The sequence below is a fragment of the Mesoplodon bidens genome (genome assembly GCF_964165515.1).
Source record: "Mesoplodon bidens genome assembly, chromosome: 9".
NCBI lineage: Eukaryota > Metazoa > Chordata > Mammalia > Artiodactyla > Ziphiidae > Mesoplodon > Mesoplodon bidens.
In genome coordinates, this window is record NC_138166.1 from 104432891 (window position 1) to 104458063 (window position 25173).

The window sequence follows — 25173 nt, forward strand, 5'->3', positions numbered from 1 at the left end:
AATTACTCTTTTCTACTAATACGCCAGTGCCCACGTGTACTGCTTGAAGATCCGGAATCATATGAAGTCACTGGACATCTCTGCGCCTTTGCTCAGCCTTCTCTTTCTACCTAAAACGACCCTTTTCTGTCCCCATAATCCCCACATGCATTGTTTTGGAACCAACGTCTGTAGCTTGTGGGTACGTAAAGGCCCAATTACATTCAACCCCCCTCCCCCACAAAGGCCAACAAATCATAAGTCGTCTTCGGACGCCTTATCCTGAGTAGCCCTCACTCTTCTCCGCATCACTGTCTGGTCCCCTTTCTGCCACTCATTAGCATCTTGCTCTCCACCTTTGTCGCTGCTCAAACGCAAACTCTCGCGCACTCGTTCCGCGCCGTCTGCCTCAGGGCCGCACCGGTTCAGCGTACGCGTCTCTGCCCGCAGCCCGCAGTGCGCATGCCCGGCACCTCCCGGCCCGCCCCAGGCGCGCTCGCTCCCCGCGTCGGTCCACCGCTCAGTTACTCCGCCCCCACCCCGCGCCGCACTGTCTGAACACAGAAACCAGGCTCAGGTCCCATTGCGGAGCGCGGGTCCGCTCCCTCCCACTTCCAACGAGACTTCCGCCGGCCGTAAAGCACGGCGCCAACTGCTGCAAAGCGCCTTGCGACAGAGCCCGGGGCCGAACTACAGCCGGTAACCGCCCCCACGTTAAACAGTAGGCTATCCGGAGCCGAGGAAGGCGGACGCTCGCGTGTTTGACTTCCGCGCTCGGCCTGCGTCCCCCGGAGGTGGCTCGGAGCCGCCGCGGCCAGGAGGGGTGAGCCCGCGCCGGCGCCTCCCGGCCGCCATCATCCCGGCGTGCACTGCGGCGGCGGGCCGAGCCGGCCGCCATGTTGCGATAGTTTGTTGTTTTCTTCCTGAGGAGGAGCAGGCTGGAGGCCCAGCCACCTGCCGGCCGCGCAGCCATCCGCCCCCAGGCCCGGCCCGCTGCCCCCCGTGTCTCGTCCCCCGCCGCGCGTCTCCGGGCCCCGGCTGGCCCGGCGGCCCCCACAGCTGGCTTGGTGGGGCGAGGCTGAAGGCCGGGCCCAGCGAGCACTATGGCGGCCGCGCTGGGAGCGGGCGGAGGAACCGGCGCTGGAGGTAAGTGAGCGGCCCCGCGAGGGAGGAGGCGGCGGCGGGGGGAAGCGGGCCGCTCCCGGCCGTCGTTGTGCCGTCGTGTCCCTGCCTTCGCGGCGGTGAGGCGTCAGGCTCACCTGAGGTGGCGGGCGGCCTGCGCGGGGGGGGACAGCGCCCGCCCCCGGGCCCTTTGGGGGAGGGTCGCGGCCCAGGGGGAGTTGTCCTGTCGGGCTCCGGGTGGTTGGCACCCCTGCACTAGACCCGGCTAGGACTCACCTACGTGAGGGGATGTGTTTGTGCGGAGTTTCGGAGAGCCAGGAGTCTGAAAAAATAACCTCCCCGGGCTGGTCTCATTTTCCATGAACTCCTTAGTGGTCTGATACCGACCCATTAGGGCTTCGTGGTCAGCATCTTACAGAGATGGAAACGGGGCCGAAAAGGGTCAGGTACTGATGCAGTTCCTCTGGGTAGTTTCTCTTGTTTTCCGAGCGTAGATGAGTTTGATAGGGGACCTAACTCAAAACAGATTTCAGGTCAAATCACTTTCTGGTTGAAATCACGTTTTGTTGATTGAGTTTTTTTTTTTTTTTAACGTGAGAAAAACACTTGAAAGTGACTTTACGATAATTCGAAAACTTAGATAAAGGAGACCCTTAACTGGTAAAGTATGAACAACAGCAGTGTTTGGGCTTAGTTCTCATTATTGAAAGGTCAAACCATCCTACTGCGTGTTCTTTAGGAATGCTTATTTATGAGTACGTTGCAATAATCCTGTCTAGGTCTAAGTATTTTGGTCTAAGTATTGAAGCGCTCATATGGCGCAATGGAAAAACCCCCAGAGACTAAATGCAAGAAATGTCACTTCTGGCAGTATGATTTGGTGTATGCCGTTTTTCTGTCACGTGATTTTTCCCCTGAGGCTTTCTAGTTAAATTTTGAAAATACTCGGTTTACCTTCCTTACTTGGTCACTTTCTGGGGTTCAGAATCATGGTTCTGTACCATTTTCAAAGTGTAGTCTGGGAGCTCCTGGGTCAGAACTGTTTCCATTAACAGCACTCCTGCCACTTGCATGTGTCGCTTTTTCACTGGAGCATAGTGGAGTGTTCCAAAGGCTGCGTGACACGTGAAGGCGTCGTTATACTGGTGGCCAGTGGAGTGTGTGCTTTTGCATAGCTTTTTGAGTTTCTCATTTTTAATTTCGAAAATAGCAAATGTTAGTGAATGTAATTCACATAAACAAAAGCTTTTTGGTGTCCTTAGTAAATTTGAGTCTAGAAAGTTCTTGAGAATGGCTATTTTAGAGGATTAAGTGGGTTTTGTCCTTGATGATTTGGAGTTTTTCCTTCCATTTTGTCGCAGGTGCCTGGTTTCCCATTGCTTTTAGACTAAAGGCAAACTCCTTACCAAGGTGTGTGAGTTCTGCATGACTCGGTCCCCCAGCCTCCCCAAGCTCTTGGGTCAGCCTGCTTCCCTCCAGGAGGACTGCTCCTGCCCTCCCTCTGGCTCTTCATCCCCCAGGTCTCAGGCTCCTTGGGAGGCCTCCCTTGAGCATTCTTTTTTCTGTCTCACATATGTCCATCTCTTGCTTGCGTGCCTCCCTCACCTAAATTCTGTGGCACCTTTCTTTCTTCAGAGCATTTACCTGAGTTTGTGATTTTATTTGGTTATTTATTTACGTTTTTAAAATCTCCCTTCCCCAGGAGCCTGTAAGCCCCTTGAGGACAGGAATGCTGCCTGTTTTACCTGCCGTGTATTCCAAGTTCCCGGCGTGTGTGCCCCAGTTTGCTTTGTTCACTTAGTAGTAGGTCTTGGCGATCTCTCCTGTGTTAGTAGGTGAGAGTTACATGGATCCACCATTTATTGATTAACCATTTTTGTATTGATGGGCATTTCAGTTATATGTCCTTTTCCACTGCTGTGGAAAATTGTGCACTAAACGTCTACAGACACATCTTGGTGTGCTTAAGCAAATATTTCTGGAGGATTGATAACTCTAGAAGTGGAAATATGGTGTTGTAGGCTACATATATTAAACACTTTTTTTGTGCGTGTGTTTTTTTGTTTTTCGGCCTTGCCTCTGGGCACGTGGGATCTTAGTTCCCTGATTAGGGATTGAACCGATCAGGGATTGAACCCGGGGCCACACCAGTGAAAGCCCGGAATCCTAACCACTAGGCCACCAGGGAACTACCGCTCCCACCCAAGTTTTCTTTTATTGAAGTGTAGTTGATTTACAAAGTTGTGTTAGTTTCAAGTGTACAGCAGAGTGATTCATTTATATATATTTACACATATATATATTTTCTTTTTCAGATTTTTTTTTGTCACTTGCTTTCATAAATTTTTTTCGTAATGGTGTCTCCATGCCAAGAGTTCCTCTGTGCTTTTAATACCTTATGCTTCTGTGCTTTTTTTATGTTTAGCTTTTATTGCATATGGAATTTTATTTTGGGTGTGGTGGGAATTCGGGGCTTCTAATAGTTCTAATATGATTTATTGAATTCTCTTATCTTTTCCAACTTTATAACATATTAAATTCTCATTCATAGTTTTAAAAAATTACTGCTCCATGGTGTGTGTCTATATATATTATAGCATGTTTTTCAGAAATTTCGATTAGCTCTGCATTTAAAAAAAATAAACTTCAGAATCATCACATTCTATAAAGAATTCTGCTGAAATTCTTACTGGGATTGCATTGAGTTTATTAATATAACTTTGGGATGATGGATACTTTTACAATATGGGTTCTTTCATTCAGCAACAAGAATGTCTTGCTGTCAAGCTCTTTTTTGCCCGTCAGTTATCTACCACATTTCTGAGTACCTGGTCTGTGCTGGGCACTGATCTAAGAGGTTGGGATACATAAGTATTGGAATAGAAGAGATTGCAGATACGAAGAAAATTTTACTTAAGGTAAGTTCCATAGGAGAAGGGATCTCTGTCTTCTATGGAACTTACCTTAGTAAAATTTTCTTTATATAGTTTTCATACATTTCTTGTTAGTTTTATTCCCAGATATTTTGTATTTGTTGTTGTGGATGGTGTAGTTTTTCATCCTATTCTGAAATTTGTTGCTGATCTACTACAGAAAAACTTTTTTTTGTTGGTTATTGTGTATAACTGGCTTATTGGAATCTTGTTTTAAGAGTTCGGTGCTTTAGATTTTCTAGTCAGACTGTCATATCTGCAGTCTCTTCTATTTCAGTATTTATGTCTCATTTCTTTTTCTTGTACTTCTCGTTCTAGAGCCATTCCTTGTCAAGTCCTCCAATATAATGTTGGGTAGTAGGGGTGATGACAGGCATCTTTGTCTTGTCATCGTGTCATGAGTTTAATGAGTGTTCTTTTAATGTTTTACCAGTGAGTATGGTGTTTGCTGTAGTTTTCTGGTAGTTATTGTTTGTTTAGCTAAGAAAGTTTATTTTTTGAGTTGGGGTTTTAATTTTATCAAAGCCTTTTCTGCATCATTGAGGTGATCATGAGGTCCCTTCTTTAATATCTTGCTGTGATGTATTGATAGATTTCCAATGCTGAATCAATCATGCAATCTTGTGTTCAAAACCTTCTGGTTCTGTAAGTCCTTTTCATTGTTTTGTTGCTTTTCATTTTAGGGTTTATCTGTGATCATAAGAGAGATAGGCTTATAGTTTTGTATTTGTGTGTGCACATGGTGCTATCCTGTTTTTTGTAAGATAGGCTGACTTCCCAGAATGAGTTGTGAGATTTTCTGGACATTGTAAACATCTCTTTATTAAATGTCAGAAGAGCTCTTGTCTGCAAAGCCATTTGGATCTGTTGCCTATTTATTTTTCGGTTTCCTCTGATATCATTGGTCTATTTAGCTTTTTTAAATCCATGGGTCAATTTTGATAAATTTTTCTGGGAAAATTATTCTTTATGTTTATATTTTCAGATGAACAAATATAGAGTTAAAGGCTTCAGTTTCCTAAGAGTGGGTGTGTTGAAGGTAGGTAAATTTTTGAGACCCATGCATGTCTGAATAAATTCTTACTTTATTTTCATACTTGATTGATGATTTGGTTGGGTCTCGAACTCTAGATTTGACTTAGATTCATTTTCCTTAGATTTTTGGTGGTACTGCTGTGTTGTTTTCTGTCTTCCAGTTCTGCTCTTGAGAAGTCTGATGACATTCTGTTTCCCTGTCATTTGTATGTGACCTTTTTTCTCTTCCTGGAAGGTTTTAACAGTTCCTCCTTATTGTTATAACATTCATTAGCATAGGTCTTTTTCTATTCCTTGTGCTGCATTTGGTGGATACCTTAGTCTGGAAATACGCATCCTTCAGTTCTGGGAAATTTTCTTACGGTACTATCTTTCTCCTTTCAATTCCTCTGTTCTCACTTTCTGAAATTCTTATTACTGGATTTTGATGCTTCATTTCTATACAAAAGATCAACATGTTGAGGTAGTTCATTAAGATTCTTTTGGAAGGATAGCTACTTTGGTAGTTCACAGAGTCAGATAAAGGAGTTGGACAACTAAGACCAGAACAACAGAAGTCAGGGCGGTGTGGGCCTTGGGCGGGCTTGCAGCTGCTGATGGGGCTTGCTCCAGCTAGGCTCTGTGGCTGCCACTTCCTCATCAGTTACTCTTCTTATAAGCACAGGAAGTTTGTTCCTGTTTGGCCAGGTGCTGTTCATCTTTAGCTGATTTAGCTACAGCAAAATGTGGGTCCACTGTTGTAGATCTTTTGATATTTTTATGTTTTTTGGAAGAAGCTGTAACTCCGGTACTTATATATAATTATATTTTTAAAATATTGGCAACCAAGTTGATTAAAAAAAAGACAACATAATTCAAAGAGAGTGTGTGTCTTCTAGGCCACCAGATTGCAACCTGTGCTTTAGAGTGATTCTGCCGTCATGATTTTGTAGGTTCCATGAATTAGTGATCTTCCTACCTAAACATTCAGGAAGTTACGGTTACCCTTAATATTTTTACATAGGAAATCAGAGGGTTTGTTACTGCAGTTGCTTCCTGAATAAATTCAAGAGCGTTGTACTTCGTGTTTGGTAGACCAGAGTTTAAATCTGATTTTGCCGTTAACTAACTTTGATTAGTCTTACTTTTCACATCTGTAAAAGGAGAATTTGGGGATCGATTAAATGAGAAAACAAATATAAAAATGCTAGCTTGCTGAAGTAAAATGAAGCCTCTCTTCAGCTCTTCAGTAGTGCTAGGCTTATTTGAGCTTTATCAGTCATGTTTGTTTTAGTTAGGACAGAGGCCATGCTTTGCATTCCAAGTATGAAGGGCTTTAACACAGGTATTAGAGGCTTGTACAATCCTTGGAAAGGCTGGGGGTGTGATGGTCAGGAAAACTTAGTCTGGTTATCTGATGCTGATGGTTGGGAGCCTGCCCGGACGCCCTTGTAACTGAAGACTATTGCGAAGCTCCAGTGGACTGTCTCAAGTCTGCAGTACTGGAGGTGTTGACTTCTGATGGTATCGAGTCTCAAGAAGCCCCCACTGACCGTCACAGCTCCTGCAAGCCCGGATGCCACACGTGGTTTTCAGGAGCACATTCTGACCTCTGAGGGCCTCATATCTGCAGTGTGTGTGTCCGTCCGTCATCTGTCCTGCCTCTGCCTCATCAGAGTAACTGATGATAATTGTGACTCAGAGCTCCTGTGGCTGCCTTACCTCGCATACTCTAACTCAACACCACACAGGGAAGGAGGCTCTGGGAGGTCTACTCCTCCCATCCTGTGCACCATTGCGTAGAGCGGTGGGGACCACAGGCTCAGCAGAGCTGTTACTTCTGTCTGTGGAAGGAAAGACAGATGGGTGGAAGGACTTTCTCCCTTTCTTTGACATTTCTTCCCTTACACTTCACCAATTTAGCAGCTAATCTTTAGCAGTTGAGAAGGTTTCACTTTTTAAAAAGAAGGTGTGGGGCCTCCCTGGTGGCGCAGTGGTTGAGAGTCCGCCTGCCGATGAAGGGGACGCGGGTTCGTGCCCCGGTCTGGGAGGATCCCACATGATGCGGAGCAGCTGGGCCCGTGAGCCATGGCCGCTGGGCCTGCGCGTCCGGAGCCTGTGCTCCGCAACGGGAGAGGCCACAACAGTGAGAGGCCCGTGTAACGCAAAAAAAAAAAAAAAAAAAGAAGGTGTGGATTCTTGGGAAAAGAAATGGGGTGTCATTTTCTCTAGATTCTAAGTCATGATGGGAACGTTCAGTTGGCTGAGCTCAGACTTCTTGTCCTCTCCCAGCCTGCCCGGGCCAGCAGAGAACTCAAGGGTCTAGCTTTTATGGGAGGCAGGGCCCTGCTCTGTCTTCTGTCTTCCTTCAGGACTCATGCTGTGATTAATTTCCAACACAGGAAGAGGAAATGCAGTTGTAAGACTCGCAAGACAAAGTGTCAGTGTGCACTGCACTTCATAAGCGAAATACAAAGTTCACTTTAGGGAAACCTCTCCAGGGTCCCATGAAAGTAAGAGAGTTTTAGAACAAAACTACAAATAATTTTTCAAGTACATGATGTAGGGGTGCTTTCTGAAAATTTTGCTTGGTTACTCAAAATTTGGTAGTTATACTGTAGGGCAAAGATGCTCACTTTGAATGTTCTTAAATATTAGTCCAATTCCTTTCTCTAGCTGCTGTTTAAATAAAGGGTCTGGATTTCCTCACTTACAAAATATGGAATTTTGACTCTGTTAGTGATTCAGAATATGAGCATGTATACATGAGAATGGTGTTGAGGCGAAAGAAAGAAGGTTAGAACCTTTGGACTAGAGCAAAGATTGGCAATCTTCGTAAAGGGCCAAATGGTAAATATTTTAGGCTCTGCAGATCACAGGGCTTCTCTTGCAATCCTCTGCTGTGCCTTGTAGCTTGAAAGACCTATAGAGAATATGTAACTGAATTAGCATACAGTGTTCCAATAAAAGCTTATTTACATAAGTCAGGCAGTAGCCAAATTTGGACAAAAAGAGGTGGCAGACCCTACGTGGCCTGTGGACTGCAGTTTGCTGACCCTTGGACTAGACAGTTGCTAGAACCCTGTTCCAAGTTAATATTCTATAAAATTTCTAATCTAAGCTCCAGGTTCCTGGAAAGGATGAGGAAATAAGAATGATAAGTAAAAGAGTTGTGTTCGTTACAGATATCTAATTGCTGTGTAATTGCAGATTGTAAAAATTCCAGTAGCTCTTTTTAAGTCTTGCAGATGAGGAAAGTTGATTCCCTGAATAACATAGCATGTCTGGTATAATGTTTATGTTTATCCTTAGAAGGAGACTTTCTAGGTAAAGGCATTGACTACTCTTGTCCTGCTGAGTTGATCTTCCCCTTGGTCTTCAGGGATGCGATGTTCTTCCTTTAAAACTCTGGATTAGCGTGGACATGTTTTGTTCTCTTGGTTCTGCTCAGTATGACAGATACATACTAGAACTTTAAAAAAAAGGATTTGTTTATATTCTAAAGGAGAACAGAAGGGAAGTGATGCAGAAAATGTAAGAAGAATAAAAATAGGCATACAGAGTTCTTGTCTTAGTTTGTTTCTTAGGATTTTGAGTTAGAATTCTTTTCATATCCATTTTGACATTCCATATTCCAGGTGGTAAGAAAGTATGTTTTTGTTTTCTGCTTTATCAGGTGTGGTTTTTCCTTTGCTTAATGTGGTTTTGTCCAAGCACAAGGTTACCCACATTTACAACCTCCTGTGTCTCCTTTTGGGAATTCTAGTTATTTTCCACTTCCTTTAGGTATTTAGTTTCTCTCGGCAGTGTTCCATAGTTCTTAATTTATAGGTCTTTCACAAATTTTATTATGATTATCCCTAGTATGTATTTCATATTTTTAAGCTAGTGCAAGGATTTGTTTTTTAATTTCCAACTGCTCATTCCTTGTATGTAGAAAAACTATTGATTTTTAAAATATTGTTCTTATATTCTGTGACCTTATTTCATTCACTGAATAGTTTCAGTACCTTTTTTTCATAGATTCCATATGATTTTCTCCATAGTTGATCATGTTTGCTGTGAATATTGACAGTTTTACTCCTTCCTTTTCTATCTGAATTCCTTTTATTTCTTTTTCTTGTCTGGTTGCACTAGGTAGAACTTCCATTACAATGCTGAATTGCAGTGTAATGGAAGCCACAATCCCAGTCTTGTTCCTGATTCCAGATGAAAGCACCGAGTCTTTGCCTTTACCTGTGATGTTTGCTATAGGTTTTTCTTACAGATGCCCTTTGATCAGGTTAGGGAAATGCCATTCTATACTTAAATTTGATGAGAGTTTGTATAAGGAATGTGGATATTGGGTTTTTAAAAAAAATAAATTTATGTATTGATGTATATATTTATTTTTGGCTGCGTTGGGTCTTCGTTGCTGCACGCGGGCTTTCTCTGGTTGCGGTGAGCGGGGGCTACTCTCCATTGCGGTGTGCGGGCTTCTCATTGCGGTGGCTTCTCTTGTTGCAGAGCGCAGGCTCTAGGCGCGTGGGCTTCGGTAATTGTGGCACGTGGTCTCTAGAGCGCCGGCTCAGTAGTTGTGGTGCACGGGCTTAGTTGCTCTGCGGCATGTGGGATCTTCCCGGACCAGGTCTTGAACCCGTGTCCCCTGCATTGGCAGACGGATTCTTAACCACTGTGCCACCAGGGAAATCCCGGTTACTGGGTTTTGATTAATGCTTTTTCTCCTTATATTGAGATGATAATTTGGTGTTCTACTTTTAGTTTGTTATTGTGACACATTACATTGATTTTAAAAAAGTATTGATTTTTGGATGTTAAACAAACCGTTCATTCTTGGGATAAACCCATGTGGTCATGATGTGTATTATCCTTTTAATGTATTATTGAGTCCTATATGCTAATTTTTTAAAAATAATTTTTGCATGTATGGTCATGAGGAATAATGGTCAATTTTTTTTCTTTTAATATCTTTGTCTAGTTTTATAGTGGCCTCAGAATGAATTTGAAAGTGTTTTATTAGTCTGTTTCATGTATCTCTGCTGTAATCTTTTTTTTTAATGGACACAGTTTTCTCTTTTAAATACTTATTTTATTTTTTATTATTTATTTGTTTATTTTTGCTGCACCAGGTCTTAGTTGTGGCATGCGGGCCTCTTTTTTAAAAAATAAATATTGATTGATTGATTGATTGATTGCTGTGTTGGGTCTTCGTTGCTGCGTGTGGGCTTTCTCTAGTTGCAGCGAGCATGGGCTACTCTTCATTGCGGTCTGCGGGCTTCTCATTGCGGTGGCTTCTCTTGGTGCGGAGCATGGGCTCTAGGTGCAGGGGCTTCAGTAGTTGTGGCACGGTGGCTCAGTAGTTGTGGCTTGTGGACTCATTAGTTGTGGTGCACAGGCTTAGTTGCTCTCTGGAATGTGGGATCTTCCCGCACCAGGTCTTGAACCCATGTCCCCTGCATTGGCAGGCAGATTCTTTTTTTTTTTTTTTTTTTGTGGTACGCCGGCCTCTCACTATTGTGGCCTCTCCCGTTGCGGAGCACAGGCTCTGGACGTGCAGGCTCAGTGGCCATGGCTCACGGGCCCAGCTGCTCCGCGGCATGTGGGATCTTCCCGGACCAGGGCACAAACCCATGTCCCCTGCATCGGCAGGTGGACTCTCAACCACTGCGCCACCAGAGAAGCCCTGGCAGGCGGATTCTTAACCTCCGGGCCACCAGGGAAGTCCACATGTGGGCTTCTTAGTTGCCACACTCGGACTTCTTAGTTGTGGCATGTGGACTCTTAGCTGTGGCATGCATGTGGGATCTGGTCCCTAGACCAGGGATCAAACCCGGGCCTCCTGCATTGGGAGCGTGGAGTCTTACCCACTGGATCACAAGGGAAGTCCCTCTGCTCTAATCTTTATCATTTACTTCCTTTTGCTATCTTTTGGTTTAATTTCCTTTTCTTTCTCCAGTTCCTCAAGATTTAAATTAAGGTTGTTGATTTGAGATCTTTCTTCTTTGTTAGTGTAGGCAATTGTAGCCATAAATTTTCCTCCAAGTACTGCTTTTGCTGCATCCCATAAACTTTGATATGTTGTATTTTTGTGTTCATTTTTTCTCAAAGTACATCTTATTTCCCTGTTTCTTATTTCTTCTTTGACCTATGGGTTGATGAAGTGTACTGGTTAATTTCCATGTATTTGTGAATATTTCAGTTTTCCTTCTTCTGTTTATTTCTAGTTTTATTATACAGTTGACCCTTGAACAGTGAAGGGGTCAACTGCAACCCTCTATGCAGTTGAAAATCCACGCATAACTTTGCAGCCGGCTTTCCATATCCATGGTTCTGCATCTGTGGATTCAACCAATCACGGATTGTGTAGTACTGTAGTACATATTTATTGACAAAAATACACACATAAGTGAAACCTATGCAGTTCAGTCCAGTGTTGTTCAAGGGTCAGCCATTTTTTAGTCAGGTTTGTATGCTTTGTATGCTTTTGAGCTTTTGAAACTATTAATTAAGAATTGTTTTATGGCCTAACATATATCCCAGAGAACGTTCCGTGTACACCTGAGAAGAATGTATATTCTGCTGCTGAGTTGAGTGTCCTGTATTTATCTGTTAGGTGTAATATTCAGTATAATTTCATCTTTTTAAAAAAATGATAGTACTGTACCATTTATTTTTAAATAAATGGTAAATAAAGCTTTGCAAAGTCTTAAATTTCTATTTAACTTCCAAATACTCTCATCTTAACTTGATTATGTCTGCAGAGACCCTGTTTCTAAATAAGGTCACATTCACAGGTGGGGGAATGGGGAGGTAGGACTTAAATGTGTCATTTTGGGGCACACAGTTCAATCAACTACAGAGTCAGTTAGCAACAAATTTCTTCTGTTTTCGTTTAGCTGTGAATGTCTTTCTTTCACCTTTATTTTGATAGTTTTGCTGGATATAGAATTCTTTGAGCACTTGGTGTATGCCTCTGACCTCCATTGTTTCTGATGAGAATTAGCTGTTAATCTTATCGCATTTGTTAAGTGATGAGTTGTTTTTCTCTTGCTGCTGCTGAGGTTTTCTCCTTGTCTCTGAAACATTTTGACTGTGATGTGTGTATTTGTAGATCTCTGTGTTTATTTTACTTTGAGTTTGTTGAACTTTTTGAATGTGTAGATTAATATTTACAAATAAATTTGAGAAGTTTTTAGCTATTATTTCTTCACATATTTCTCCCTGCTTCTATTTCTCTTTTTCTCCTATTACACATATATTTGTGTGCTTAATGGTATCTCACGTTTCTCTGAAGTTATGTTCATTTTTCTTCATTTTTTCTTTCTGTTCTTTGGATTGGATAATCTCTGTTGATCTGTTTTCAAGTTTACCAGTTCTTTCTTTTTTGCCCGTTCAAATCTGTTGTTGAGCCCCTCTAGTGAATTTTTCATTTTAGTTATTTTTCAATTATAGAATTTCTTTTTGCTTCTTTTTTATAGTTACTGTTTATTTGGTGCAACATTGTCATCATACCTTCCTTTAGTTCTTTAATCATGGTTTCATTTAGTTATTTGAGCATACTTATAATGACTAATTTTGCCTGTTAAAGCTGATGTTCGTGGCGTGTGGGATCTTAGTTCCCTGATCAGGGATCAGACCCATGCTCCCTGCATTGGAAGTGCAGGTTCTTGACCACTGGACTGCCTGGGAAGTCCCGCACAGGCAGTGTCTGTTGCCTTTTTTCTGGTGGGTTATGGGTTGTGCTTTCCTGTTTCTTTGCACGTCTTGTAATTTCTTGTTGGACATTGGACATTTTAGATAATATATTGTGTCACGTCTGAGTGCTGGTCTCCCCACTTCTCCACCCCGGGCCTGTTTTTACTTGCTTGTTTACCTTTTTGGTGACCAGCTAGGTTTTAAGTGAAGTCTGTTCCCACCCCACATCCCACTCTGGGCAGTGTGAAGCTTCTGATGTCACTCCTCAAGGGGGCCACAGCCTTGGGCATGCCCACAGTCACCCTGGGATGGTGGTGCTTTGGCTGGGCTCCTTCCGTCTTTTTCTCTAACCACACCTTCCACAGTGCCCTGGGCCATAATTTCCTTTACAGACTGACCAGTCAAATTCAGGCTCCTTTGATTGGATAGTGTCTGAGGTCAGTGATTGAGATCTGTTCTAAGTAAGTAAGGGCCCTGGCCCCTGTCTCCTCATTTCTCTCTGGTCCACTAGGCATCCTGCAGTTCAGTCCTTATCTCCAGTGACTCTTATCTTTCTAATCTCTCTCCAAAACCTTCACTGTTTCTGAGAGCACCTTTTGCTTAGGACTTTTTTTGTACTCTGTTCATAACGAAGTTAGTTCCTCTGAGAGAGTTTTGGAGCTCTGTTGTTACAAGGTTTGCTTTGCCCCTTGGGCTGACTCTGAGCCCCAACTCTTGTGCTGTGGGTGGGGACAGTGATGTACTTGTCTCTTGGGTGACACCCTTGCTCTAGGAGCTGAGTGCCTGGGTGGCAGCAGGGTGGGGGGCGGGTGCTGGCAGTAGCCGTGGATCTGCTTGCTTACCTCTCAGTATGAAACCCCCACCCCGTGAGCTGGGGCAGGGGTGATCTGGGTGCCGGTGGCGTCTGTACCACACTTGGGGCCTGGGTGAAAGAAGGGAACCCCGGCCTCCTGCGCACGCCCGGGAGTTAGCCTCAGCGCCAGGCAGTTTGCGAAGGGGGAGGACTGCTGAGGTCTGTTGTTCTTGGCTGCACTGGTCTAGAGTGGATGGAGTTGATGCCTCACTGAGCTGCGAGGGGGAAGAGTGAGTGGGTCCTGGTTCAAAAACCACAGAATCCTGTAGCCGTTCTTACCAAATGTGAGTAGATTTCTTGAATGAGTGTTTTCCATTTAATGTATGCATTTAGAATCAATTCCAGAGACATGAGTCATTTCATTAAAAATAATTTTCACCAGTTTCACAGAGTGGGTTGGTGGAGCTCCTCCTGATGTTATCCTGGAAGCAGAATTCCCCAAGGATGCTAATTCTTTAATATCTCTCATTCTTTTTCTTCTTCTTCTTTTTTTTAAAGCACCTATTCTGTTTGGTAGTGTATGGTAGGAATTGATGTATTACCTTGTTAGAACTTTGTTGGTTAATTTCCAGCCCCAGGCTGGAAAAATTCCTGGGGTTTTATGTTTATGTCACCTTGCTCCCCTAGGTAGACTCTCTGGGGAGACATATGCTGCTGCTTCTCAAGCCTCTTTGCTTGCATGTGTTCTAAGATGAAAAACTTAAATTCCAATTCTTTGACTTTCCTAATAATAAAAGTAAATTTGAAAATGAGGTAGGAGATGTGGTGTATATGTGAAACATACACTCAGTATGGAAAAAAAAAGTAAAATATCTTAAAGTTATCTGTATTGAGTACATGTTATAATGATGTTTTTGATACACTAGGTTAAAAAATGTTGTTAACATTTAACCTGTTTAAATTTCGACTTTATTTAAAAATTTTTTATAATTCTTTTTTTAAAAATTGAAGTATAGTTGATTTACAATATTGGGTTAGTTTCAGGTGTACAGCAAAGTGATTCAGTTATTTTTTTCAGGTTATATTCCATTATAGATTATTATAAGGTGTTGAATGTAATTCCCTGTGCTGTACAGTAAATCCTTTTTGCTTATCTGTGGTAGTTTGTGTTTATTAATCCTGTACTCTTATTTGTCCCTCCCTCCCTCCGTTGCTGTCCCCTTTGGTAATCATAAGTTTTCTGTGTCTTTTTCTTTTCACTTTTTAAAATGTGAACAGTAGTAAAATTTAAAATTATGTATGTAGCTTGTATTGTATTTCTATTGTTTGTTAATTCTCTACATAATCTCTACTGCCCTTAAATAGGGTCTTAGTTTTCCATGATTAATTTGGAAAAATGTAAAAATTTCAAAAAGTATTAGAAAAGTCTCTTTAAGTTTTGCAAAGTCGGCAATTTTCCCCTTTTATAGAGTTGTAGTAAAAAATAAAAAATATGTACTCAAAAACCATTGTTTTAAAAAGAAAACAGTTTTACTTAAATTTATGATTAAAAAAACGATTCTGTTAGTTTTCATGCCTAATAGTGTTTAGTAAGTTGATTTTCTTTAGGTAGATGTGTGCTTTAAATTTTTTTAATTATTAAAAATGGCTAAAGCATTTATAATTGTTGTATATGACATTTTACTATTTTAAAATGTCGTGTCAGGAATCCTTAAATGAAACAAGTTGTTTCAGTATTTGAATGTGTGTCTGTTTTAATTTAGTAAGACTGACTTTCGTGGCCTCTCGCTCACAGATGATGACTTTGACCAGTTTGATAAGCCTGGTGCGGAGCGGTCCTGGAGGAGAAGAGCTGCAGACGAGGACTGGGACAGGTGCGGAAACCCCTGGTTACGTGCAGGATCCATGCTGATTCATCTCCCGTCGCTAGGCCACACAGAGATCTTTACTGAAAGCAGTGTGTTAGCTACTGATGCTCTTTCCTGGGCAGGCTGGTCCTTACTGGGCTAAAGTAGGGCAGGGGTGAGCACTCCAGGTGGAAGGCTTTGTGGTGGGCTTCTACCCCAGGCCTGTGCTGTCTCAGGGCTGCCAGTGGAGCACTGGGGGTCTTATCTCTCTGTTTTTATACAGTGATGGTATTGACTTGGTGGGCACCCAGGGCTATTATTGGAGTAATTGTATGCCTGCAACAACAATAGCAACAGAATTCCTCCACATTCTACATTATATTTGGCTAGACGTTAACATTTTTGCTATTATAATTTGTGTAAAATGGTATCTCGTAGTTTAAATTTGGATTTCTCTGATAACTAGTGAAGATGGAAATCTCTCTTTAGGAAAACACACACACACACACACAACACACAACACACACACACACACACACACACGCACGCACGCACGCGCGCGCGCGCGTCTACAGTTATGATAGATGTCAGTTCCATGTAGTGATTACTTCTGGGAAGGCGCTCTAGTAGGGGTTAGAGGGATGTGCACTGGAGAAGTGCACAGAGGCCTTCATTTGAGTTGGGGGAGTTCTCAAATGATGACTATTCGTTGCATATTTGTTACCATCTTAAATACTGTGTTGAAAATATGAACATTACCTTGGAGTTGCAGTCAGAAAGTTTGATAATGGAGGTTAATAGACCTGAATAAGGAACAACAGTGATATACTGCTGTGAAAAGAATACGTGGTTGCCGTTTGAAAACTGTGATGTCCCAGAAGTACTGAAAAATCTACATTAAAGACTATGTAATTCTTATAGTCTACATAAAGTTGGTTACCCTCAGTGATTCTTAAGGTAGTCCATCAAAAAGTGAGAGCTTAGAGCTAAGTTTTCTATATAAGCAGTGGTCCTATTGGGAAGTACTGATAACTAGTTTTATTTAAAAGACTATAATGGGGAGCTGAGTAAAATCTTGTGTATTTTCATAGTTTACTCATCATTTGGACTTTCTGTTCTGTTAGTCATCTGGTAGTATTTATGTCTGTTTTTCTTTTGGGTTGTTTGTCTTTTCCTTATTGATTTTAGGGATTCTTTATACTTTTTGAAATTTGTTTTTTGCGCTTAGAGATAACTCCTTCCAGTCTGTGGTATGTATTGTCTTAAACTTAATAGTCTTCAAGTAGATTTTTATAAATAATATCATTATAATCTTTTCCTGTATGTTTTTTTAAATTAAAATATGAAAAATGTATTTGGAAATCATTTTTAGACTTATGGGAAAGTTGCAAGAATAACCCAGAAATTCTTATAAGCCCTTCTCTCAGACTCACAGTTGCTTTTTGTCATATTCATGTTATTCTCTCCCTCTTTACACACTCACATACACACACATAGAACATTTTTCTTTCCTGCACCATTTGACAGTAGTTTGCAGTAGTTTGTATCATGCCATTTTCTTCTGAATCTACATTGGTTATCCAAGGTTTGTCAGTTGTCCCAGTCATGTGCTTTCTAGCCAAAAATGAGTTTCTTTTCCTCCTCTTTGTTTCTTCATCTGGAAGAATTCTGTCTTTAAAAACTTCTGTAAAGCCTTTGTCTTTGATGCCTTTTGACACTTTTGAAGAGGACACACTGTTTTATCTTGTAGCAGCCCTAAAGTGTGGTTTTGCTGGTGGCTCCTCAAGCCTAGATTCAGGCTGTGCCTTTGGTAAGGCGTGCTCTTCGGTGACACTGTGGCCTTCCTGAGGCCACCTCTTCAGGAGACACGTGATGTCAGTCAAGCTGCTTTCTGCCTTTTGTCCTCAAGAAATCCTTCCCTACCCAGTATTCTGTATGTTCCTATGAAAGTTTTAAAGTGTTTTTTTGGTCTCCCTCCCTCCCTCCCTCCCTCCTTTTCTTCCTTCGTCCTGTCCTGAAATTGATTAAATTGATTGATTTTTTTTTTACTTATTGAGAATTTCAAGTGTATATGAGAATAGTACAGTGCAGGCAACATACCATCCTTCAGCTTCAACAGTGTCAGTGGGAAGCACTCTTGTTTTATCTGTGATCGCTGTAACCCTCCTCACATCACAGACGTAATTTCATCTGAAAATATATCAGATTGTATCTCTCTAAAAAATAAAGGATTTATAAATATAGCCATAATAGAGTTATATCTAAAAAGAAGTCCCTTAATAGGAATGTTTTATTAATGTTCACATTTCCCTGATTGTCTCATGTATATATAAGTATATAACAAATACACACACATATAATGTGGATATGTGTCTGTGTGTTCTTTTATAGTTTGACTTGGAGTCCAGATAAGATCCATATATCATAATTGATTGGTAGGTCTTTTAAGTATTGTTTCATCTGTAAGTTCTCTCCACAGTTTTTGTTAGTTCCCTGCAGTTTTTGTTGAAGAAACAAGGGGTTTATCTTGGAGAATTTCTGCTTTTGGTGATTGCATCTCCTGGAGTGTTTTTAGTATGTTCCTTCATCTCTTGCATTTTCTGTAAATTCATAGTTAGATCTGGAGGTGGATCAGATTCAGGTTTGAATTTGGGCAGGAGTAGGGGCTCTGCAGTGTCTTAGTTGGTGGTGTGTTCCTCTATCAGGAGCTTCACAATGTCTTGTTAACTTTTTGTGGTGTTACCAGCCATTAGGTGATCCAAGTGGTGATATTCTCATTCTGTCATTCCTTCTTTTTCTGTTAGTTGTGGTAATTCCGTAAACTACTTGGTTCCTCTGAGGTACAGAGTAAGTGCTTGATTCTTTACTTTTATTTACCGGTTTTCAAAAGAATGGGTCAGTTCCTTAGCATCCTCCAGAGGTGAGTTCTATTTTTGAATCGTTTCAAATTCATAGATTTAAATACTGCATGTGTTTTTTAAATCCATTGTAGTTATTATTCTTATTCCTGTTTGAATTGTCCCAGTATTTGTTCAGTGGGAATTTATTTTGGTTGTCCTGACATTAGTTGGTCTTCTGCTGTGATGGAATTGGGTTTTGTGTGCAGTGAGACAGGGCTCTAGTTTTTCTTGTTCTTTCCAGTGTGACTAGCATTTGTCCCAGTGTCCTCTCTTCACTCATCTTCAGTGCATGTTTGCATATGAAGATTCTGTATCATATGTATTTCTTTATTTGATATTTTTAAAGCATAAAATGGCCTCTTCCACATACTGGATGGTAGAGGAGAAGTTTGAAAGTTTAGGAGAAGAGTGAGTCAGAAAACGTATCAGTGTACGTCCCGGTAGGAAAGAGCATGTTGAGAAGGTCTCCACTGAAGGTCATTTGATGACGGGGATGTTTACAGGGCAGGGCTAAAGAAGCAGGTGTGACACTGGGGGAGCAGCAGCAGGCCTGCGGGGGAGGGCTGTCCGAGGGCCCAGCCAGGGCTGCGCTTGTGTGGGGGGTGGAAGTGGAGCTGAGCAGGTGGGGGGGACAGTCTCTCCTCCCGCTTTGTGACATTCCGTTGGGACCTCCCGTGGCTGAGCCCATCCAGAAGAAAGGCCGGGGGAACAGAGAGCCCGGGGGAACAGAGAGCCCGGGGGAACAGAGAGCCCGTGGGAGCCATTCCCGGAGACCCCATCCAGGCCCTGGAGCCGGCAGGGACCAGACGAGGGTGGCCTGGAGTAGGGAGGCACAGAGACGACGAGCTCACGAGCAGTCTTTGTTGTCACTTAGATTTCTCATTTTGAAAGGCTGCAGCCAGGTGATTGCCTGCAAAATACCTGTTCCCTGAAGAAGTCTTTTAGTGTAATTCTGTTTGTTAGTGAAAATTTACGTGCTCCCTAAGAGCTGGTCGTCTCTCATCTTTGTTAAGAAATACCTGCCAAAGAGGTTGTTCTTCCTCCAGTAGTGTTTACTGGTGAAATCTTGTGGGAGCTCTGCAGTTGAGTGCAGGAAGCCTCCTCATCCTTTTGGTACTCCTTTCACTTCCTGACAGCTACCGTTATTGTCCACGAGTATTACTGTTCACCCCTTTGAAAGGACTCGATTTGGACCATTCAGTCCCATTCGTTCATTGTTGTTTTTGGTGACCCTTGGTGTACTTTTGGTAGTGTTTCGTATTTTACAAGTTTCTTCCCTTTTGTGTACTTCTTTCTAAGGATCCAACTTTATGATAACAATAGAGAACTAACTACATTAAACTTTTCTGGGGTGTGTACATAGTAGTTAGTATTTGGACTCTGGAGCCAGACTGTCTCAACTCATCTACTGGTTTCTGACTTGGAAGCAGGGTGACCTTGGGCCAGTTCTTTAACGTCTCGGCGTCTTTGTTTTCACGTTGAAAAAAAATGGAGAATGATGTAGGTGTCTGGTTGCTGGGGTTGTGTTATGTCAACAAAAGAGCGAGTATGTGTGAAACGCGTGGAGTGGTTCTTGGCATGTAGCACACTGAATGGGCGTTAGTGATTTCTTGAGCTATAATTTATGCATATTGTAGTCGCGTGCACTTAACCCTTCTGTCTCCCGTCTTGCTTGCTTATTTCATGCTATTATTGCCTTTGTTAGTCATGGAAACAACTGTTCTCCATCTCTGTACACTCCACTCATTTACATTTTCATTTATCTTCTTTTAAAAAATGCTTTTGTTTAGGAAAAATAGGTGGTAGTCCAAGACTGATTTCTTATTTCCATATATTTGTCAGCAACAAATACTTTCTAGATTTTTGCTTGTATGATTACCAGCACCTGTTCATATTATGGTTTAAAGAGTTCTCCTCAATTAGTTTCCCCTGGGCAAATGGTATTACCTTCCCTTTTCAGTTATTTAGAGTGATGCTCCAGAGGGGTGCTTGTCCTCAAAGGGATGCTTGTATTTTTGGGGGGTTATCTAGAATCAAATTCTCAAATGCGGTTATTGTAAATATTGTGACTAGAAAGCATTTTTTCCTCGTCCATGGAAAATGATTGTAACACTGAAGATACAAAAATTGTATCTGAAAGATGATTAGATGATTAGTGGATTGAAAATGTTGGAAGAAGTTATACATTAGTCTCTAATAACTGTTTTAATTATACAGGTCCATGAAAGATTTTTCCCATGAGCTAAGTTCTCGTCCTGAATCTGTCTCTGCCGTGTGACCTTGGGCAAATCGTTTTACCTTGTCCTTATTTCCTCTATCTATAAAACGATGGTATACGATTTATGTAGGGTAACATAAAATAGTGAAAGAGGAGGTATTCGGTGCATGAATGAAATGACTTGTTGAGTTGTTTCTGGTTCTAAAAAGTAGTATATAGAATTTCTGTTGTAACTTCATATGTGCATTCCAGAATATTCTGGCATTCTGCACAGTAGCACACTAGAAGTAAACATGGGTTTTGGGTAAAATAGCACTCAAAACCTATAGAACTTATGGATATTTGTAACCAGAGCCCTTATTTAAAAAATAGCAAATCATAATAAGAACATTGGTGCAGTTAAATCTCCATTGGCATTTGTACCTAGAAGTCATAGTCTAATTGCGTTTCCTCCTTCTAGATGTTGGTCCTTAGTCATTTGCTTTTAAAAGACATAATTTAGTGGTAGCCATCTTCATCAGTTAGAGAAACATACAGTGGGAAATGTCTTCAGGTTTTTCATCTGGTAAGGGTTTTTATTTTAATTATGAGAAGAACTCCTTATGATTGCTTCAAAACATAAACATGCTGACAAAAGATTGCAGACAGCTGACATGACTCCCATGTTATAAAGATAATTCTCTTAGTTATGATTTACTTGAATGTCCTCATCAGCATTGATTTTTCATTTTTAAACTTCTTCAGTTTTCACAGTTTGAGTGTTAAATGGTCTTTCAATGATTTTGGTTTTTAATTTTCCTAGTTAATGATGTTGGGTATCTATCTTTTCCTATTTCATCGTAGGTAAGAGAAAGCATAGATATTGTATTATAGTTTCTTCTTTTGCTCATTAATGAACAAGTCCAGAGAAATTAAGATCTCATATTGAGGTGAAAAAACTAAGATTAGAAGTCTAGTGAGAGCCGCTAGTTATAGCAAAGCTTCCCATACTTAAAGGACCAGATGTTCCCTATATATTTGAAAATATGTTTTCATTATTAATAAAGGAAAATGTAGCAAACTTAATGTGAAAGTACCCAAACCCTAAAGTCCTGGATAAATTTCCCAGTGGTCTACAAACTTCGCAGTGTGTAATAGGAATAATACATTGTCATGTCTCTTTTTTCCACAGTGAACTTGAAGATGACTTACTTGGAGAAGATCTGCTCTCTGGCAAAAAGGTAAGAAATACAGATCTTCCTGAAATTAAATGATAGTTATTTAATTGCATTTAAAATATAGGAATACATCTTATGCATGGGATGTGTTACTGGAAAGTTGGGTATAGATTTTTATTGTGTGAATCGAATTACTCTTTAAATGCACAAAGAGTCGAGTGTTTAATTTGTTAATAAGTTCTTTGATAACTTAGAATTCAAGCCCTAAACCTGTTGAAGCAAGTTCTTTAGCTCCTGCTACGCCAAGGCACTCTAGCAGGCACTGAATCTCTGAAGGCGGCAGCAAAGCTGCCACTTGCCCAAAGGAAGCGGCAGCTCCTTCCTTAACATTCAGTGGTTAGTATTTGCATACTGGAGCCGGGATTTACTTTTTGGGAATATTCAGAGATAAGCATAAAAATAAACATACTCAAATATGATACATATTCAGATAAATAAGAATAAAAGTCTAAAACCTGATGTAGGTTTTTCTAAACTCTTGATCAAGTAAAAACTTGGAAGCAGTTATCATTGATGTGTATATCTATTTATATATCGTGTGTGTATATGTATGTACGTAACTCTACATATATATATACTTTTTTTTTTTTTTTTTTTTTGGCTGTGTTGGGTCTTTGTTGCTGTGCGTGGGCTTTCTCTAATTGTGGCGAGCGGGGGCTGCTCTTCGTTGTGGTGCGCGGGCTTCTCGTGGTGGCTTCTCTTGTTGTGGAGCACGGGCCCTAGGTGCGCGGGCTTCAGTAGTCGTGGTGCACGGGCTTAGTTGCTCTGCAGCATGTGGGATCTTCCCGGACCAGGGCTCAAACCCGTGTCCCCTGCGTTGTCAGGCGGATTCTTAAGCACCACACCACCAGGGAAGTCCCCTGCCAATATATTTTGAACCATATGAAACATTAAAAATAAAAAGCCAAAGGTTAACGTGAAATACTGAATTTTTATTTTACTTATTAACAGTTTAAAGACACTTGTTAGTCTCACTAGATATCAAGATAGCTTTTCATGCTTAGTTTTTTGAAGTCTTCAGATTGTGATGGCTCCTTACTGTCAGCAGTTATATTCAAGCTCATTATACTCTTAGGTGATTGGGTCGCATCAGTTGTCTGATTTATCAGATGTGATTAGATTTTCCTTTTCCTTTTATAATTTAGTTGATGAAGGTCCAGTACTAGAAGTACCAGCTTTGCCATTTTCCTGTAACTTACTATGTTGCATTAACATCTTCTCTAATACATGAATTTACTGTAGCCGCTCTGTTTTCTGTTTCTTACTGCACCATAGGCCTGCGGGTGTCTTGGCTTTGGCCTCCCCCAACCTTTTCTCCTTTAAAAAGTAGCTCTGTCATCACCTGTAACTCTAAGTAAAGATTAGTTCCCGTTACCTGTAAACCCATTTGATCATAGTGACTGAAAGTGAAAAACCAGGGAGAGTGCCCCTCAGCCCGCCCATGTTGAACTTGTGCTCTGGCCTCAGGATGCTGCATGTGTGGTGTGATTTGGGGGGCCAGGGCCAGTCCTTCCTGTGTCATGGTCATAGAGGGGAGGGGAGGACTGTGTTCTTTCTGACTCAGTGAATTAGTTTGCACGTCCTTGAACTGCACTCACTGTACTTGGGACTCCACTACCCTAACGTAGACACATTTTTTTCCTTTGTAATTATTTAAAATGCTTTAGTGAGGAATACCAATTACATGTTAAAATGTTTAAATGTAGTAAAGTATTTGGACATGAAGTTGGAGTTCTACCCTTGGGCAAGGCTGATGTATCATAGTTTGCCCTGGGTTTCTATCAGGGAGCCCACCTGGCCCTAATGATTTCACAGGCATTCTTGGCCACTTTCTCTTACTCTTTTTTGCCCTGCTTTCCTGCAGACCACGCTGACCAGAGTCCTCCATAGCTATTCCACTCTTGCCTGAGGAAACACTTCACTCCAGTTCATCTTTAAGTAGAAACTCAAGTCTTTTTTTCTTCCTCTTTCTTCCCTTGTGTGCGTGTTGTCAGGGAGTAGTAACGCACACGCACCACAGAAATCATTTTAATAGGGTAGGGAAGTGTGAGGTGCCCCGGGATCTAAGAGACTGGCACGCACGCATGCAGCCTAACAAAGCCTGGAACTGTAAAACTTTGACCAGTTGGCAAATTCACTAGGCTGCTTCTGCTTACTGATCTGATGAGTAGACACGCCTGTCAAGAACAGGAGAGAGGGTCTAAGTTGTGTTTATTTTCATGTGTTCATCCGTACTGGACAAACCAGAGTTTTCTTTTAGTCCCTTACCATTTCAATTGGGCACTCTAGTTATCTAAAATCTGCTTATTTCTAAAATTCCACTATTTTTTCTTTTGTTGTGCTAAATTTAGTCAAATATTAAGGATACCATTTTTTTTGTGATAAGAAAAAATTACTTGTTTATAGGATACTGCCAAAGGACTCGTTCCTTTTTTTCTTTCCTTAAGAGTTAGAGTAAATATCATTATGTTTGCTGCTTCTATGCTTATTTGACTGTGCATCTAAAAATTAGTCTGGGGCTTCCCTGGTGGCACAGTGGTTAGGAATTTGCCTGTCAATACAGGGGACACGGGTTCGAACCCTGGTCCGGGAAGATCCCACATGCCGCGGAGCAACTAAGCCCGCGCGCCACAACTACTGAAGCCCACACGCCCTAGAGCCCCATGCTCCACAACAAGAGAAGCCACTGCGGTGGGAAGCCCGCGCACTGCAACTAAGAATAGCCCCTGCTTGCTGCAGCTAGAGAAACCTGCACACAGCAATAAAGACCCAACACAGCCATAAATAAATAAATAAATGAAAAATAAATAAATAAAAATTAGTCTGGGGTAGTTAGCCACTACGCCATATGTAGAATCTCGACTGTCAAATGGTTATATCAAACTGAGAAAACTTTCTGAATGGCAGATGTTTTAATAACAAGATTAGAAACAATCCAGTCAACGTAATTTTGCACTTTTGTAACAAGTCTTTTTTGTGGAAGTGACATGCATTAATTAGATTTCTTACTTTAATTAGAATCAATCAGATTTGTCAGATGAGGAGCTAAATGATGATCTTCTACAGAGTGATAATGAAGACGAAGAAAATTTCAGGTACTCAATATTAGCTCATTAAAAATGTTCTTTATGTAACTAAATTTCTAGTAACTAATTTATAATTATAGTGGGATATAAATGATAATGTACTGTATCTTTAACATATGATTATATTGTAAACAGGATATTAATATAACTCTTTGATGTGGAAGCCATATATATTTTTCTATAAATAGATCAACTGTTTAAAGTCAGTGTTGGTCTTGCATTTAACGACCTCTGAGAGCTCTGTTGAGTGCTGGTTATAAAAGTTCAGTACAGGTATACGCACCGCTCTTTTAAAGAATTCCTTTATTTAGACGGGGGGCAGTGGCCTCCGACTCTTAATACGGTTGGTCACAGTTTGATGTTCCTGCT

The 25173-nt window shown here is 41.3% G+C and overlaps 1 protein-coding gene and 1 long non-coding RNA gene across 4 annotated transcripts in view; both read left to right on the forward strand.

Annotated features, from left to right (window-relative positions):
- The first annotated feature begins 527 nt into the window (after positions 1-527).
- Positions 528-25173, forward strand: part of RBM33 (RNA binding motif protein 33) — a 117055-nt gene continuing 92409 nt past the window's right edge. For 2 of the 3 annotated variants that reach the window (XM_081243451.1, XM_081243453.1), the window contains exons 1-4: positions 528-1125; positions 15332-15410; positions 21673-21721; positions 24737-24813. In XM_081243451.1, coding sequence (XP_081099577.1) covers positions 1083-1125; positions 15332-15410; positions 21673-21721; positions 24737-24813 — 248 coding nt within the window. In that variant the 5' untranslated portion in view covers positions 528-1082. The remainder of the gene's footprint in view (positions 1126-15331; positions 15411-21672; positions 21722-24736; positions 24814-25173) is intronic. The other variant, XM_081243452.1, reaches the window with a different exon arrangement.
- LOC308622718 lies at positions 6047-10556 on the forward strand. Its single transcript, XR_014016679.1, has 2 exons — positions 6047-7017; positions 7238-10556. It is a non-coding gene; the product is annotated as an uncharacterized lncRNA (long non-coding RNA).